Consider the following 17,092-nt stretch of genomic DNA (forward strand, 5'->3'; position numbering starts at 1 on the left):
ATAAGGGCTTAATTACAGCATGCACTTGGCAACCCCAGTAAATTAAGGGTTAGCTGATGTTCCCATTTTTCTCTGTAGTCGAGGGGCCTGTAATTTCAGCATTTTCATTCAAATCAGGCAAAAGCTTGGCAGATGTGGCTCTGAGCCACATGCAAACACCCAGAGAGGCATGGGTTCCATTCTAAGACAGGCCCCTTCTTCCCGCAGTATCTTTGAAAACTCTCACTCCAGAACTTTCCATGAGACCATCCTCTGCCCTCACCCAGGACTGACCTGGCTGATTACCAGGGGATTTCAATCTGCGTACCTAGCAAAGGCCATTATCCTTAAACAAATAACTCTGAGCCTTAGAGAAAGTTGTCTTCCTGGTTATGAACATAATCCCAAAATGAGCAAAAACAAAGCAAGCGTCCACGGGGAGACAACCCACACGTGGAGCTCAGGGACACACATCTTTCAAGGCTTTTTACTACATAAATACAACTGTTCTGAATAAGATGGGATCACAAGCCATTTGGTTTGTGACCTAACAGGTCTTACAAGGCTTTCTGGTCATGAAATCCTCTTCTAGGTCACTCCTGAGTAGCGATTTCACAAATGGTTATCTGGACACATTGTTTGTCCAGCCAGTTCCTACTGTTGGGCATTCTTGCTCCCAATTTCCCACCACCATAAATAAATGAGTGGAAATCATTTTCAGAGCCAAATATTTGCTCACAGCCACCGTTCCTACTTAGAAACAAACCAGGAACAGGACCTGGGGAGTGGGTGTGCATGTGGTTCCCCAGCTGGTTCTGGCTTTCACTGACAGGCCCTCAATTAGTGTTTGTGCTAAAATGCACTGTGACTTATGTTAACAAAGTCATTAGGAATTCCTTTTCTTTAAGGAAAAAGAAATTAACAACTGACCCTCAGAGTCCTGACCCAGGGCTATGCAAAATGCAGGGGTCTAATGTTTCACAAGGATTAACTAATTTGATCCTAGGCCCACTCCCAGGAGAGAGGAACCACTGTGATCCCCATTTTCCAGAGGAGGAAACTGAGGCCCAGAGAACTGAGATCATTCAACTAATGTGCGGCACCACGTGGACGGCCACATTCCCACAGGCACCTCTGGACTCTCCCCACTGTGGCTGACCCGGGTATGACAGACCACCAGGCAAAGGCAATTTGGTTTTGTCCCAAAGAAAGGACAATGGAAATAGCAGCCATATTTCTAAGTGGCTTTAAACATTTAAGATCCATTAGGGGACAAACCAGCCCAAAGGGAAGACCATGTGCCCCATGTCTGGCAGGGACATGAGCCAACGGTGATCCTGCATTTGTCCGGCACCCACTGCCAGGCAGAAGCCATGTCTCCCTGGAGGGACACATCACCAAAGACCAAATGTAAACACAGCTGGAGATGGTAGAGTCCCACGGGCAGCTGTTTCTTGTTAAAAGAAACATTTTTCTTTTTAACATTTTTCTGTACTAGGTGTACTAGACACCTAGTACAGGCATTCATGGGAGCCACTCACTGAGAAAATCCAGGTCAGGCTGAAAATCAAAGGCGAAGCCCTCAGCTTGCCCAGGACTAGGTTCCGAAAGGTAGTAAGGACACCCCCAGCAGCTGTCCCTCAGCTCAGAGCCCTCCCCGTGGCCTACACCCGCCACACGGACCAGGAGGACCAGAATCCCTCCGTAACGTCATCTCCTCCCCTCTACTAGCCTCCAGGTACACTCCACCTCAGCACCTTTGCACTGGCTGTTCCCACAGCCTCGATGCTCTTCCAGCAGATCTCCACTGGTGGCTCTTCCTTCACCTCCTTAAGTCCCTGTTCAAATGACCTCTTCTCAAGGAGGCCTTCCCTGACGCCCCCCCCATTTAAAACTGTAAACCTTCCCCCGCCCCCCTCCACGTGCTCTCCTTAATCCTGCTCTTTTTTCCCCATAACAGTTATCACCTTCTACCATGTTTCTTCTTTATCTGGCCCCTGCGGGAAAGCCAGCTCCCCCAGGGCAGGAGTTTTGGTATCTTGCTCAGGGCTACGTCTACAGCCCTAGAACAGGGCCAGAAACACATTTCAATGAATGAATGAAAAATGCAGAGCATTTTAGGCACCCTCTCAAGTACTCTAAATGGTGTCATTTAATCCTCACTCCACCCTCAATGAGGGGCACCACGTGACATTATTTGCCCTAAGAGGTGAAACACACCTAACCAGGATGCCTGAATGGGGCCTATGAGTAGATATTGTTAACAGCTCCATTTCCTAGCTGGGGAAACTGAGGCTCAGAGAGGAAAAGCTTACAGGCCTCAGGAGTTGGAGGCCTCAACCCTGGGCTCCTCCAGCTCTTTTACCAAGGAAAAATTTCCCAAGCCCCCTCTTACCAGCTCCTGAGGCTAAATCACAAGGATAAAGGTATCTGCTGGTGCAGAGCAGGACAAGCCAAGGGCCAGGAGGCAAATGGGCCTGGGCAAGCACTAGGGAGTGATGGACTGGCAGCTCAAGTGGCTGGCCAGTCCTCGTTTGACCAGGCAGCCAGCGGCTGCTGCTTCTGAGATCCAGGCAGTTGGTGCCAAGTGAGACATAGGAACAGGAGGCCAGAAAACACTGATTGTAACAGCAGCAACCATGGGTACACAGGTACAGCCAAACACGGTGGAGCTGGGCCTAGGACCGAGAGCCTATGCACTACGCCACTAAACTCTAAAGATCTCTGGGTGTTTGTTAGCACTGCAGAAATCTGGATTTTTATGCAAAATGTAACTTTTAAATATTGACAGCTAATTAAAAACAAAACATTTTAAACACCGTGCAGGTGAAATGAAAGACCCAGACTTAGCCCCCGGGGGCCACTGATATGCAACCCCCATACAGGGCTAAGTTAACTGGGTCATTCCCACTCCAACCACATTCTTAGAAAATCCACAAGGAGGAGGCACTGAAATGGAGCAACGTGTGCTGACCCCCAGGCACATACCTTGGACCCTCTCTTGTCTGTTCCTCGAAATCAGTGGGACATCCACTGTACTGGTCCACGATGAGAAGAACAAAACAACAGTTTGACCAAATGCCCAGAAAGAAGTAGGGAGTGCAATTCAAAGTGAAGTCCATCTGCCATCCCCTTGGATCAGGGCTTTGTAGCTGAGGGGCCTTCCCCACATTCCAGAAATAAAAAGAAATTAGTTCTGTCAGAACACACCTACCCAAAGAGAGGCCTTTTGACAACTTTGGTTCTCAGGCCCCAAATTAATGCTCTTAATGAAGGATGTCGCATTGCGGGTTTAGGGGAGGAGGTTGCTACAGAAGCCAGCTCAGTAGGAGCTGGCAGTCACCAGACGCCAGCGTGGATGGGAGAGAAAGGCAAGGGGCAGAGGGACAGAAGAAAGGTGGAGAGAGGAGAAAGACTCTCCCCCTCAAAGCCCCCAATTCCTCACTTAACAGCCTCAAATAAAAGTGCTCAGCTCTCTAAGCCTCAGCTTCCTGGTCTGTGAAATGGGATCATAGCAGTACCACCCTCATAAGGCTTAAATGAAGTCCAGTGTGAAACTTGAGACCACTTTAACTTTGATTAGCTTTTGTTGTCAATATGAGAGGAACCAGCACAGTGAATAATGGCCATATAGACCTACTGTGTGCCAGGTACTATGCTAAATAAGCACTTTCAACATACTATGTCACTGCATCCCTGCAACAGTCTTGAGGGACCATCACCCCATTTTTAGGAGGGGGAAACAAGGCTCAAAGAGGTCAAAAACCTGTGCAAAGTCAAAGGCAACTAAAACGGACAAAGCTTTGCAGATGCCCACCAGAAGCCTGGGCAGGCAGGAAGACGGCCATGCAGAGAGGCCCACAACCCAGGCTGAGCTGACCCCAAACCCACACTTTCTGTCACAGTGGACAGAGGGCAAAGTGCCAGGAGACAAAGCAGCAAAGGAGGAAATTCATGCCACTGGGAACAAAACCCCAGGCCTCCGGGAAAGCAGAGACGGGGCCGCATGTTCAGCTGGGCTCCAAGTGAGCACCAGGCTGGTGGCCTTGGGCAAATGGCCGGGCCTTTCTGAGCCTCCCTGCTCATCTCTAAGGTGGGGATAACAACCTCCACCCTACTTGCTCATCAAGGAACTCAAGACTCTGAACCAAGAAAGAACTCAGCCTGGTTGCCTAGTGGATTAACATTACTCCTTCACACTGATAACAGGAACAGTAATCATGACAATGACTATGACATTATCATTTGACAGCCAGTCACAAATGGAGTCCTTCCCAGAATAGAAACGTGGCCGCCCATCTGGGAAGCAGAAGGGCAAGAGGCAGAAGAAGGGAGAGGGGAGAATCAACCGACCTCATTGGCCACAGGACCGCTTCTCTATATTAGCTTCCTGAATCCCCGAAATAACACAGAGAGTGAAATCTGTCCACTGAACAGATGGGCAAACTGAGGCTTCTCAGGGCTGCCCTGGGAAGACCTTATCCCAGCTCTTAAGATGGAGGCCTGATCAGACAAGAAGTCCCTTCCCAGGCTCCAAGAGGGCCCCCAATTGGCAGGCTTTAGCTTGGTGTCTGGCCCCTGTGTTCCGGGGTCCTGAAACACCCTGTCATTGGCCAGGAAAGAATCCCGGAGAAAATTCGCCCCCAACTCCTAATTCCAACTGACAAGGGAGTAGTTCAAGTCTCATCCTTCAGCTCCCTTCTCTTCTCTAAATTCCTATCACCCCCTACCACAGAGGGTGGGCCAGACAGGGGCTGTTAAGGGCACTGATGGGCAGACTAGAAGGACAGACACTAGGAGAGAGGAACTAAAAGATCCACTTGGAAGAGAGGAGCCAGTGTTTGCCAGAGACCAAACTGAAGAGTGAGGCCAGGCTCCAGGGTTGTCTGAAGAGTCCAGACAACAGGCTCCCCTAGGTCCAGACAGCCAGTCAGATAGCAGAGGCCAACTGGGGTAACCCAACAGAAGGATGGCTAAGTGTTAAAGTCTTTGAGGGGCACGGATGGGCGGCCAGACTACACAGGTCATCCTGGACAGCGAGCCAGACAGCAGGGGGCTGCCCTGCAGAACTGGACAGATGGACAACCAAATGGTGGTAGCAGGCAGGCCTATCCAGGACAGAGACACAGCTAACCAGACAGCAGGGACTGCTCCAGATAAATGAACAGCCAGCCAGACCGCAGGGGTCGGCCCAAAACATATCTAGGTTTTGGACAGAGAAGAGAGACCTATCCCTGACCCACAGGCAACCAGATGGTAGAATTCACCCACTAAAAGTGGGGACCAGAGTCGGCAGCGGTCCACCGCAGCTCCTGGCCCACCCCCCGACCCCCAGCCGGTTAGACCCGCCTTGGGCCTGCGCCGACTCCCCAGCCTTCGCAGGGAGCCCTACACTCAGGGCGTCCAACAGGACCCGCCTCCCAGTCCCGGTCCCCACCGCAGGCACGCAAGCGCCGCAGTTACGCCGGCGGCGCAGGGCGCGCCATTCCCGGTCCGCCCTCCGCGCCCTAGGCCGCCGCCCGCCCGCGGTCGCCGCCGCGCTCGCTCACCGGCCCACGAAGTTCTCCAGCACCGAGCTCTTGCCGGCGCTCTGGCCGCCCACCACGGCGATCTGCGGAAGGTCCAGGTGGCAGCTCTGGCCGATGGAGCTAAAGGCATCCTGCAGCTTGTTGACCAGCGGGATCAGCTCTTCCATCCCGCGGTTGCCCATGGCGCCGGCAGCCCCTGCCCGAGCGCCCAGCGCTCCCCGCCCGCCCCCGGCCCTCAACGACACGGCCCCGCGGCGTCCGCGGCCGTTGCTCCCTGCCCGCCCGGGCCTCGGCGCGACGCCCGGTCCGGCTCGGCCTCACGGTCGCCACTTCATCCGGTTCTCAGGCGACACCCGACCCGAGCGACCTCCCGCCAGGGCCTCGGGGCTGCGCCCAAAGCCCGCGCGCCACGCTCAATTGGCCGGCCAAGCTGCCACTTGTGAGCGCGAACCAATGAAAGTGAGGCACGGACTTAAGGCTGAGTGAGCCTTCCCCATTGGGACCGCCTCGCGGGCTCATTGGATGTTAGAACTGTCGCTGTTATGCGAAAGCCAATAGAGGCGGGTACCGAGATGTCAAGGCTGGTAGGTGGTGTTTCGGGAAAAGGCATGTTGGCTCCGCCTGCTAGAGGGAGGCATGAAAATCCGCCAGTTTTATTGGCAAGAAGATCCTCCAGTCAACAACGCTGGCCAATGATGTTAGGGATCGATCCTTTAGACCTGCGTTTGTCATTTGACGCTACCTAGTTCTCTAAAAATTTCCCATTGGTTTATAAAAATATCACTCCATTCCATTAGCCAACAAACCGAAAGAGGGCGGACTTTAACCTCCGAATCTTAACTCTGATTGAGAACTGTACCTGTCAATCAACAATATCCCGTTCTTACTCGTATTCTGTATGTCTATTAAGTTTTCTGGAGCAGAGGGTAAGGCCCATCGAAACCTCTGAAGGGCGACACTTATTGGTGGAAATCGGTGGTGATCAGCACTTGTTGAGTTGCCAGGCTCTAAATAAAACTACAAGTCCCAGAATACATCTCGGCCCGGGGCTTGCAAACCACCTCTCTGCGCGGGGTTCCAGGGCGCTTCGAAGGTGGGAGTTCAGCGATACTAAGGATCCTAAGAAGAGGCAGTCTAGCTCTGTATTGTCGTCTCCCACTCTCATTCCTATATAAAGTCACACCTCCACGCCTATGCGAATGCTGTATCCTCTCCTCGGATTACCTTCCGCTCACACCCAGTCTAGATGAGACTAAGGCATCCAACGTTGTTCCCCGGCCCCAACTTCGGCGCGTCATGATCTTTTTGAGTACCCATTGAAACTCAGCGGATCTTCTGTCTATGAAAAGACACGTTAAGAAGTGATTTGATCCTCCTGGGCATAGATGGATCAGAGAGAAACTGAGGAGGTCGGAGAATGCAGAAGAGCCCAGTAGGGAGTCAGGAGCTATGGAGGTGGGAAAATGGGCTGATTCGGAGAAACTGTGGAGAGGAGGATGGCAGAGCGGCCTATAGTATATGACTGCTTCAAGCGGCCTGTAGTATATGACTGCTTCAAGACCCAAACTTCAGGTCTCAGAGAGATGGGCAAAAGGAGACCAACAAGATTTGGCATTGCAGCCTTGACTAGAATAGCAGAATAACCTGGAAACACTCTTAACTGCCCATCCATGGAGCTAGTTAAATAAATACTATGCAGCAGCTATAAATAAGATGAGGAACTCCTCATGTACTGACATGTAAACAATTTGAAAAATACTAAGGGGGAAAAAAAGCAAGGTAAAGAACTGTGTGTAAAGGATACCAACATTCATGAAAATATGTACACATGGAAAATTTCTGGAAGAATACACAAACTGATCAAAATAGTTGCATTTTTATGTTATTTGAATGGTGGATCCTACGTATTACTTTTTCAATTTAAAAACCCTTATCTTCTAAAAGCACCAACTCTGTAATTGGCCATATCTGGGTTACATCCTGGGCCTGTTTATTTGCTGGGTGATAAAGACCAAGTGACTTGATTCCCATAAACCTGTTTCTTCATCTGTAAAATGAGGAACATAGCTATTCATGCAACATAAAGTTGCAAAAATACAATACACATAACAACCATTTAGAACAAGGTCAGGCATCGTGTAAGCATTTGCTAGATCACACCTATTGTCATTATCACTGTGTTTTCTGACAACAAGATGAAGCCACATGTTGGGAGAGACAAGGCTAAGGGCATGAGCTCTGGAGCCAGGCTGCTACTTCCTCAATGGTGACCTTGGGCAAGCTACTTCCCCTCCCTGGGCCTGTTTGCTCACCTGTAAAAAGTGGGAGGACAAGTGCCCACCCCTAGAGTGGCTGGGGGGCCTAAGCCATGGGCAAAGGAATGCAGCTCTCACTCTGGGCCACTTCCTTCATACTGGGCTGTGCCAAGTGGTTGCCAGATACCAGCTGTTACTATGGTTATTAGTTACTATCAAAGGGAAGCAAGGGACATCAGACGTGATGACACTCAGACCAGGAATGGGACCAATACAGGCCACCGCCCCAAGAAGGCACAGACACACTCTGAGTTACAATAAAAAACCAAATCCTTCAATATCTTCCAGCCCCTCCCCCTGGCCCCCAAGCCGGGTCAGCTCAGAGTGATTCCCACAGAGGCCAGGGCTTCAGTGGCCCAGGTGGGACAGAGGGTGGGGTCCCCATACATGGTGCCCATGAAGTCCCGCACGAAGTCGGGAAAGCGTTTCTCCACGATGCTGGCGCGCACCGCTCCCATCAGCCGCAACTATGGGGTGGAGGTGTCAGTGTCAGCCGCCTGCCCTGAAGACCCCGCCCCCACCCCTGCCTTGCCCACCCAAGCCACAGGCCCACCTGGTAGGCGATGTTGTGAACAGTGAGGTGGTGCAGGGCGGCGGTGTTGTCGCTGTGGAGTAGTGCGTGCAGAAAGGCCCGGCTGTGCCTGGGGACAGGGGGTCAGGGCTCAGCAGTGTAGCATCCTGCCTCCTCCACAACTCCCCCCCCCCCCCCCCCCCCCCCCCCCCCCCCGCCCCGGCCCCAGATCCCATCCTCTCCTACTTCTGGCAGGTGGGACAGGAACACTCGGGGTCTATGGGGCGGAAGTCCTTCTGAAAATGCTTCTTCTTCAACTGCAGGTTGCCGGTGGGCACCAGGGCAGAGCCAAAGCGCTGGGGGAGGAGAGGGGGAAGGGAAGGCAGGTCAACCATGTTTTCACCCTGTCCCCCACACCCACTTTGGCACTCCCCCCAGGTTCCTGCCTCAACCGCCCAGAGCCTCACCGCTGTCCGCGTGGGGAAAACGCAGTCGAACATGTCGCATCCAAGAGCCACGCAGACCACCAGATCAGTGGCATAGCTGGGGGTGGGGCCATGGGGGGAGACGAGCACAGTACCTCAAGCCCTGGTCACACACCCAGGTCCTCCTCCCGACCCTCAGACTCCCCCTGGACTGAGACCCTCAGAACCACCCCCAGCAGAGGTCCATGTCGTCCTTAGTCCCCTCCCAGGCAGGTCTGTCTTTCCCCCCATACCACAGGGCAGGGGGTGCCCAGAAATCCACTTCCTAAAGGGGGGCTCTCTGCCCCCTTTTGGACATACCCAACCCCCATCAGGTATCGGGGCTTGTCCTTAGGCAACCTCGAAGTGCTCAGCGCCACCATCCTCCAGAACTGGCCCTTGCTCTCACCCCCACTCAGGCCCCCGATGGCGAAGCCCGGCACGTTCCTCTTGGTCATCTCTGCGGGTACAGGGCAAGGTGAGGGGTGGCCAGACAAAAGGAAACACTGCTCCTCTTCTTCCTCTTCCTCCCCCTCTGTGTCCCCATCTCTGCCTCTCCTTCATCTCCACAGCCTTGCTGTAGTCCTGTCACCCTTCCTCTGGGCACCCACTCCAGCCTCCTCACGGGCCTTGTGCTTCCTGTCCTACTGGGACTTTTCTATGGTTCCCCATTGGTTCCTATCACACTCCTACTCAACAGCCCTCCATGGTTCCCCAGGCCCTCAGTGTACCAATTAATGCTGTAGAGTCTAGAGCTCAAGGCCTGGGCCGAAATCCTAGCTCTGCAATATCCGAGCTGTCTGGCTTGGGGTGAGTGACAACAGCTCTATGCCTCAGTTTTCCCTTCTGTAACCTCAGGAACGTGGTAGCTCCCACCTTACAGGATGGTTATGAAAAATCAGTGGGTCAGAACTTAATCAGATCCATGATCAGAACTTGGCATAGTGTCTGGTAAACACCCCAAAATTGATGGCAATTGGAATTACTATTATTCTGCAAACATTCTACTCCATTCTGCCTCTGGGCCTTTGCTTCAGCTGTTCCTTCCGCTTGCAGTGCCGTTTCACCCATTAACAACCACTGTCTGAGCACCATCGCATGTCAGGCCTTTGTGGGGCCCCCAGCGATGTGACAAGCCCTGGTCCTGCCAGCACATGGCTCTACCTTCCAGGCAGGTGGCCCGGAGATCCGCATCTAGCCCACCCTGGATGATGGCGAAGAGATTTTGCTTGTCCGGCCGCCGATGGGCTGCAATGCAACGGTCCAGCCAGCGGATTGATCTGCAAAAGGACCAATTAGCAATTTGGACCTGGTGAAGGGGTAGGGAGACAAGGCTGGCGTGCGCGCGCACGCGCGCGCGCGCACACACACACACACACACACACACACACACACACCTGTACATGGCCTCCTCTACACGTGGCCCCGTCACAGTGCTACTGACCACGTCGTCTAGCTGCATGATGATGTCCGAGCCTAAGGGGTGAGAATGGGGCACTGTCACTAGGAAAGTTCCCACCTCCTGTTGGGGACAGACTGAACCCCAGAAGTCCCTCCTTGGGTCTTGCTGACTTCCACATAACCCCCAATCTGTTTATACAACAGCCAGAGGGAGCTTTCAAAATACATATCTGCTCTTGCCTCCCCCAGCTAACCCCTACCCTGGCACATAGAATAAAATCCCACTTCCACTTCCGCAAATTTACCCTTCAAGAACAAAACATTGTGCGTACAAAGTTATTCATCGTGGTGTGGCAAACACAGCAAGATGGGAACCCAAGTGTCCATCAACAGGGGTCTCGTTAAACAAACCATGGCCCATCCCTTGACATCCCTGTACCTTCCTCACAGTTCCAAAATCCAGACACTTCTCAAAATAAAAGGCTTTTTCTAATGTTTATGGCCATTTCATAGCAAAACCTAAGATGGTTATAAACCTTTCAAAAATCCAATTTATTATGAAGATTCAAAAAGCGTTAATCCAGGGGCTGCTGGTTAGCTCAGTTAGTTAGAGCACCATGCTCTTAACAACAAGGTTGCCAGCTCTATCCCCAAATGGGCCACTGTGAGCTGCGCCCTCCACAACTAGATTAAAACAACTACTTGAGTTGGAGCTGATGGATCCTGGAAAAACACACTTAAAATGAATTTTAAAAAGTAAAAAAAGAAAAAAGTGTTAATCCAATGAAAGTGAAGTGAAGTGTATACCGTATGATACAGCAATTCCACATTTGGATATATACCCAAAAGAATTAAAAGCATGGTCTTGAAGAGATACTTACACACCCATGTTCATAGCATTATTCACAACAGCCAAAAAAAAAGTGGAAGCAACCCAAGTGTTCATCAACAGATGAACAGATAAACAAAACGTGATGTAGACATAAAATGGAATGTTATGCAGCCTTGAAAAGGAAGGAAATTCTGACACCTGCTATAACACGGATGAAACTTGAGGCCATTATGTTAAGTGAAATAAGCCAGTAACTAAAGGACAAATACTATATGATTCTATTTATATGAAGTCCCTAAAGCAGTTAAATTCTTAGAAGAGAAGGGTAGCTGCCAGGTACGGGGGGGAAAGAGGAATGGGGAGTTATTGTATAATGGGGACAGAGTTTTAGTTTTGCAATGAAAAGGGTTCTGGGGATGGATGGTGGTGATGACTGTACAACATGTGAATGTGCTTAATGCCACTGAACTGGACACTTAAAAATGGTTAATGGTAAATTTTATATTATATGTGTTTCACCACAATTGGAAAAAAAAATGTGACATGTAATACCACAGGATACTGCCCCACTGAGACGCTGTGTAATAAATGGTACGTACCCTCTATTATCTTTCTAAAATTTGAAAATTCTGACACCAATCCGGCCCTGAGAATTTCAGATTAGGGATTGTGTACTTTTATATTATATGTTAGAAAAGCTCAAGGAAATATTGCCAATACGTATTATTATAGGAAATTATCACAATACACCACATTAGCCAAAGATGGGGCTATTTGACAATCAGTAAGGAATGATCCAATTGCAGTGGACTGAGATGCATCAAATACATTTAAACCCATGAGTTCATGGTGATCCTAGAAAACTAAACATGAGTTTGTCCCTGCTAGAGATGCAAAGTAATCAATCCATGAAAACTAGTAAATAGTTTTCTAGTTCATTCTAGGGAAAAGAATGAATCCCACGTTTCTTACATAAAATGAACTACTTGGTCTCCCAGGAATAGGTGAGAGACAGTTCTCTTTACAGAAGTAATATGGATAATACATGAAGAAAGAATGACAGAATTAGAACACAGAATTAGAAAGAATGACATCACCATTTTGCAACTCCTAATGGTATAATGGTGCCAGGCAAGAAGCATGGATGGCTCATTGGGAGAGAAGGGCAGACATTAGGCGCCCCCTGATGGAAATACAAGCAGTGAAGTCTTGCCAAAAGGAAGAACTTAAATTTGGCTGGAACCTCTAGATCCATGTGCTAACTTACAGGAAATCTAGGAGGCAGACAAAAACTGTTATCGACACCATGGGAAAGTGATCAGCAAAAATCAGACTGTGTGAAACACTACAGGCAAAGAAACCAGCCTTCAAGAAGCCAATTGCAAAAAAAAAGAAGAAACTCTATACTATGTAATATACATAATATATAAAAGAGATTTATGAGACCTTTCAAACAATTGTAGTATCTGCACATTATTTAGAGCCTGAAGTAAACAGATTACAGACAGAAAAATATGTCATTTATGAAACAACTGGAACTTGGAACACTGGCCAGATATTTGATGATGTCAATTAATTGTGAATTGTTTTTAGGTAGGATGATGGTACTGTGGTTATGTTTTTTAAAAATCCAACTCCTACGTTTTAGAGATACAAATTTAAATACTTATAGATGAAATGATAGGATGTCTGGGATTTGGTTTGATATATTACAGATGATCTACAATTAACTGGCTAGGAAAAAAAAATGGGGTGGGTGGATGGCTCAGTTGGTTACAGTGCAAGCTCTGAACAACAGGGTTGCCAGTTCGATTCCCACATGGGCGAGTGAGCTGCGCCCTCCACAACTAGATCGAAGGACAATGACTTGGAGCTGATGGGCCCTGGAGAAATACACTGTTCCCCAACATTCCCCAATAAAATTTTAAAAAGAAAAAAAAAAAAAAGAAAAACCTTTAAAAAAAAAAAAAAGCTAGAAAAAAAGACCAAAGCCAAAAAAAAATTAATTAATTAAAAAATAAACAGGAGATGTAAGATGGCAATTACTTTAAATCAATGAAGCATAACCGTTCAATGGTATATTATTTGACTATAAAGAGGAATAAAGTACTGATCACACTACATATGATGAACCTCAAAAACATTATACTAAGTAAAAGAAGCCATTCACAAAAGACCACATATTGTACGATTTCATTTACAGGAAATGTCTAGAATATGCAAATCTATACAGACAGAAAGTAGATTAATTAGGGCTCGGGGAAGGAGGAATGGGGAATGACTGATAATGGGTATGGGATCTCTTTTTGGGGTAATAAAAATGTTCTGAAATTAGATTGTGGTGATGGTTGTATAATTCTGTGAATATACTAAAAACCACTGGAGCGTACATTTTAAATGAATGAATTATATGTTCATCATATCTCAATAAAGCTGTTTAAAGAAAAAGAAAAGAAACAAAACAGAAAACAGACAAAGGGAGAAAATAAACCAACCAGAAGTTGGTTTTTTGGGGCTTTTTTTTTAAGGAGGGCACAGCTTACAGTGGCCCAATGCAGGGATCGAACTGGCAACCTTGGTGCTACCAGCACCATGCTCTAACCAACTGAGCTAACCGGCCACCCCCAGAAGTTGGTTTTTGGAAAAAATCAACAAACTCAAAATCAATAAACCCCTAGTAAACTGAAAAAGAAAAAAGAAATTAGGTGGTAGCCGGTTAGCTCAGTTGTTTGGAGCATGGTACTTCACCAAGGTTGCAGGTTGGATCCCCACATGGGCCACTGTGAGCTGTGCCCTCCTTAAAATAAATAAATAAATAAGAAATCACAAGTTGCCAATATCAAGGATGAAAAAGGAGACATCACTACAGACCTATGACATTAAAAGGATAATAAGAGACTATCATGATAAACTTTATGCCAAGAAAGTTGAAATAAAGTTCAATGGCCAAATTCCTTGAAAAATCCAACTTACCAAATCTGATCTAAGACGAAACACAAAATCTGAACAACCCTATCAACATGTTAAATAAAGTGAATTAATCATCAAAAAACTTCCTACAACAAAACTGCAGGCCCAGGGGGCTTTACAGGAAAATTTTATGAAACGTTTAACATAATGGCTGTGACCTGGTGATTGTTGAAACTGGGTGACAGGTGGATGAGGTTGTGTCTGTTTCAGCATATACTTGAATTTAATAAAAGAAAAGCAAGTTACAGAAGAAGACTGTGCCATAAATAACATGTTCTCATAATGAGAAAAATTAGAATAGAATTGAACTTGCTTGTATTTACATCAACTCTAGAAGAATATATAAGAAACTAGAAACACTGGTGGTCTGTGGGAGTGACAGAGATGAACAGTCATGGGAAGGGCACTGTACACATTTTTGTCTAGAAATGTATGCAAAACGTATTCTTGTTCAATTGTTTTTTTAAGGACAAATCAAAACTCACAAGGCCCTCAGGACCTACCCCAGTCACCTCTTTGTCCTCACCTCCCACTCTCCCCATTCCCTCATTCTGCTCCAGCCAGACAGTCGTCCTGACTTTTCTTCCAACATGCCAGTCTTGGTCCTACCTCAGGTCCTTTGCACTGGCTGCTTCCTCTTTACAGAACATATTTTCCCCTTTGGACACCTAGTTTATTCCTCCTCATCCACTGAGCCTACAGACTGAATCATGTCCAATAGTTCCGTGTACTTGGCCTTCATGGTCATAGTTCCAATTTTATACCAGTCTTTTAGAAATTTTTAAATAACTTACTTGAAAAAAATTATACATACATATGATTCCAAATGTTCGAAGTACCCCCAAATTTTAAAAACTATAACAGGATATTCAGTGAAAAGTCTCTTGCTCACCAAGAAAGGAATTACAAAGGGGTACAAGTAAACTTTTAGGAGTGATGGATATATTCTTTATTTTGATTGTGGTGAACTTTTCACAGGCGGGTACATAAGTCAAAACCTATCAGAGGGCACATCTTAAATATGCACAGTTGACTGCAAGTTCATTATACCCCAAGTTAGAAAAAGGAAAAAAAATTAAATGTGCCCACCCCGTCTACCAGCTCCCCATTTCCTCTCCCCCAGGGAACCTATATTACAGTTTCTTATGTTTCTCTCCATAGATATTGTATGCAAATAAAAGCAAGTCATATATGTGGGGGTTTTTCTACACAAATAGAAACATACAATGCACTCTATCTGTACTGTTTTATTCCCTTTTCTAATTGTGACGTTCTCACCAATGCCTGTCTCCCTTGTGGATGTAAGTTCCATGAATAATGTTAACACCCAGCACTATGATTATGAGTAGAAGCCAAAGAATTTATGGAGGAACTTAAAACCACCATCTGGCTAGAAGATGGTAAGGTTTGAACCTGTTTCTTTAGCACTTTACAAGTTGAGAAAATGTTAATTGTCCTTACCAAGGAACTCGGGAATATTGTTGGAGATGGGAGGGGCCTAAAGCCTTACCAATCACCTCTTGTTGAATCCATTATTTCAACATATCTTTGCTCAATTAATTTACAATTTGAGTAATAATAGCAATAGGGTAATAATAATAAAAGCTACTACATGTCAAGCACTGTGCTAAGAGATTTACCAACATCACATGAATCTTGTGAGCTATCCGCTTTTAAGTTGGCTCAAATGAAGCTTAGTGGGAAGGGGAGTGATTAGCCCACAGCCACGCAGCACGTAAGGGGCTGGGCCCGCCGTACCTCTATGCCCGAAAGGCAGGGAAAGGGGCCGCTCCCGGGAATATGCTCACCCAGCGCGTTTTGGATCTCCACGGACCTCTCCGGGCTCAGAAGGGTCTCGTCGCCGTCGTAGGGGGAGTGGAAGCGGACGCCCTCCTCCGTCACCTCGGACAGGGACACTAGGGACACCATCTGGAAGCCGCCGCTATCCTGGGGGAAACCCCACCGCAAGGCAGTCAGGAGAGGGGTTGGGGAGCTCCACCTCGGAGGAGCGCTTTCGCATTCCGGCCCCGATCCCACCTCACCGTCAGCAGATTGTGGGGCCAATTCATGAAGCCGTGGAGACCGTGCGCTTTCTGGATCAGCTCGGGGCCCTGGGTTGGAAGGGAGGGTCAAGTTAGGGGTGAGCGCGACCCTGAGAGCTCATGTGCGGGAACAGGGATAGCCAACTTCGGTCCCCGCCGTTTTCTCGCGCCCAGCACAAGGCCTGGGCCACCGGGAGCGCTCAATAAGCGTTTGTTGACTGACTTTTGGAGGCGTGCCCGGGCCTAGGAGATGCACAAGGGCTCCCCAAGCACCGCCACCACCCGGGACAGGCAGAGCCCACCCACCGGCCTCAGACCCAGATGGTAGGTGTTGCCCAGGCAGATGCGGCAGCCCAGCGCGTCCAGCTGCTCCGCTGTGATGCCCTTCATGGTGGCCTGTGTGCCCACTGGCATGAACACCGGAGTGGCCACCGGTCCGTGCGGCAGCCGCAGCTCTCCTGCTCGGGCCCTAGAGAGGCTGCACTCCGCCACCAGACGGAAGATCCGCGGGGCCGACTCAAGTGAAGTCGGGCTGGCTGCCGCCGCCATCTTGCCTGCCAGAACCACGTGGGCAGGATTCTGGGCGGCGCCATATTGTCTAATGCCACGTGACGTGTGACGCAGAAGCTTTGGGAGAGCGTCAGGGGGACCATGGCAACAACTACAATCGTTTGCTGGTCCTATCTGGGATGCCAGTTCTCTCCCACCCGCAGAGCACTGCTGCGTATCAAAAATTGTCTTGTGATCACTTTGTAAGTTATATAATTGTCTAATCACTATGTTGTACACCTGAAACTAATATAATACTGTATGTCAATTGCAATTGAAAAATAAAAATTTTAAATTGACTTGAGTTCGAGTCCCATTCTTGCCACTTCCTCGCTCTACAATCAAAGCCTCTCTAAGCCGTAATTTTCTCCTCCATAAAATGGGGCGAATAATAGCATCGTGGTATAAGGACATTGTGAAGATTGAATTAGGATAGATGTGTATAGATCATTACACGTTGCCTGGCACAGGCTTTTGTCTGTCTTGTTCATTGCTTTGTCC

The 17,092-nt window shown here is 48.4% G+C and overlaps 2 protein-coding genes across 15 annotated transcripts in view; both read right to left on the reverse strand.

The window, feature by feature from the left end:
• The window catches only part of DNM2 (dynamin 2), a 79,812-nt gene extending 73,940 nt beyond the window's left edge, over positions 1-5,872 (reverse strand). For 6 of the 13 annotated variants that reach the window (XM_033133999.1, XM_033133997.1, XM_033133996.1 and 3 more), the window contains exon 1: positions 5,529-5,872. In XM_033133999.1, coding sequence (XP_032989890.1) covers positions 5,529-5,689 — 161 coding nt within the window. In that variant the 5' untranslated portion in view covers positions 5,690-5,872. The remainder of the gene's footprint in view (positions 1-5,528) is intronic. The other 7 variants (XM_033133998.1, XM_033133988.1, XM_033133989.1 and 4 more) reach the window with 4 other exon arrangements.
• Positions 5,873-7,446: 1,574 nt separating this feature from the next.
• On the reverse strand, positions 7,447-16,828 carry QTRT1 (queuine tRNA-ribosyltransferase catalytic subunit 1). 2 transcript variants are annotated; one of them, XM_033133464.1, is made up of 10 exons: positions 16,349-16,828; positions 16,043-16,111; positions 15,809-15,947; positions 10,195-10,273; positions 9,962-10,077; positions 9,158-9,257; positions 8,801-8,876; positions 8,580-8,689; positions 8,376-8,463; positions 7,447-8,289 (listed from the first exon to the last, which is right to left on the reverse strand). In XM_033133464.1, exons 1-10 carry the CDS (start codon positions 16,589-16,591, stop codon positions 8,137-8,139), a joined length of 1,173 nt encoding a protein of 390 aa, XP_032989355.1. In that variant the 5' UTR covers positions 16,592-16,828; the 3' UTR covers positions 7,447-8,136. The 2 variants fall into 2 exon arrangements, with proteins under 2 accessions (XP_032989355.1, XP_032989354.1); XM_033133463.1 differs by having other exon boundaries at positions 8,073-8,289; positions 9,119-9,257.
• Between the last annotated feature and the right edge of the window lie 264 nt (positions 16,829-17,092).

This window comes from Rhinolophus ferrumequinum, chromosome 18 (assembly GCF_004115265.2).
Source record: "Rhinolophus ferrumequinum isolate MPI-CBG mRhiFer1 chromosome 18, mRhiFer1_v1.p, whole genome shotgun sequence".
Lineage (NCBI taxonomy): Eukaryota > Metazoa > Chordata > Mammalia > Chiroptera > Rhinolophidae > Rhinolophus > Rhinolophus ferrumequinum.

Bases quoted from the DNA above. Each gene is read 5' to 3' on its own strand.
- QTRT1 (XM_033133463.1), bottom strand. From the start codon at position 16,591: ATGGCGGCGGCAGCCAGCCCGACTTCACTTGAGTCGGCCCCGCGGATC. The intron at 15,948-16,042 runs GTGAGGTGGGAT...GGTTTCCCCCAG, and splicing joins GGCCCCACAATCTGCTGACG to GATAGCGGCGGCTTCCAGAT. The intron at 10,078-10,194 runs GTGTGTGTGTGT...GTCCTTTTGCAG, and splicing joins GTAGAGGAGGCCATGTACAG to ATCAATCCGCTGGCTGGACC.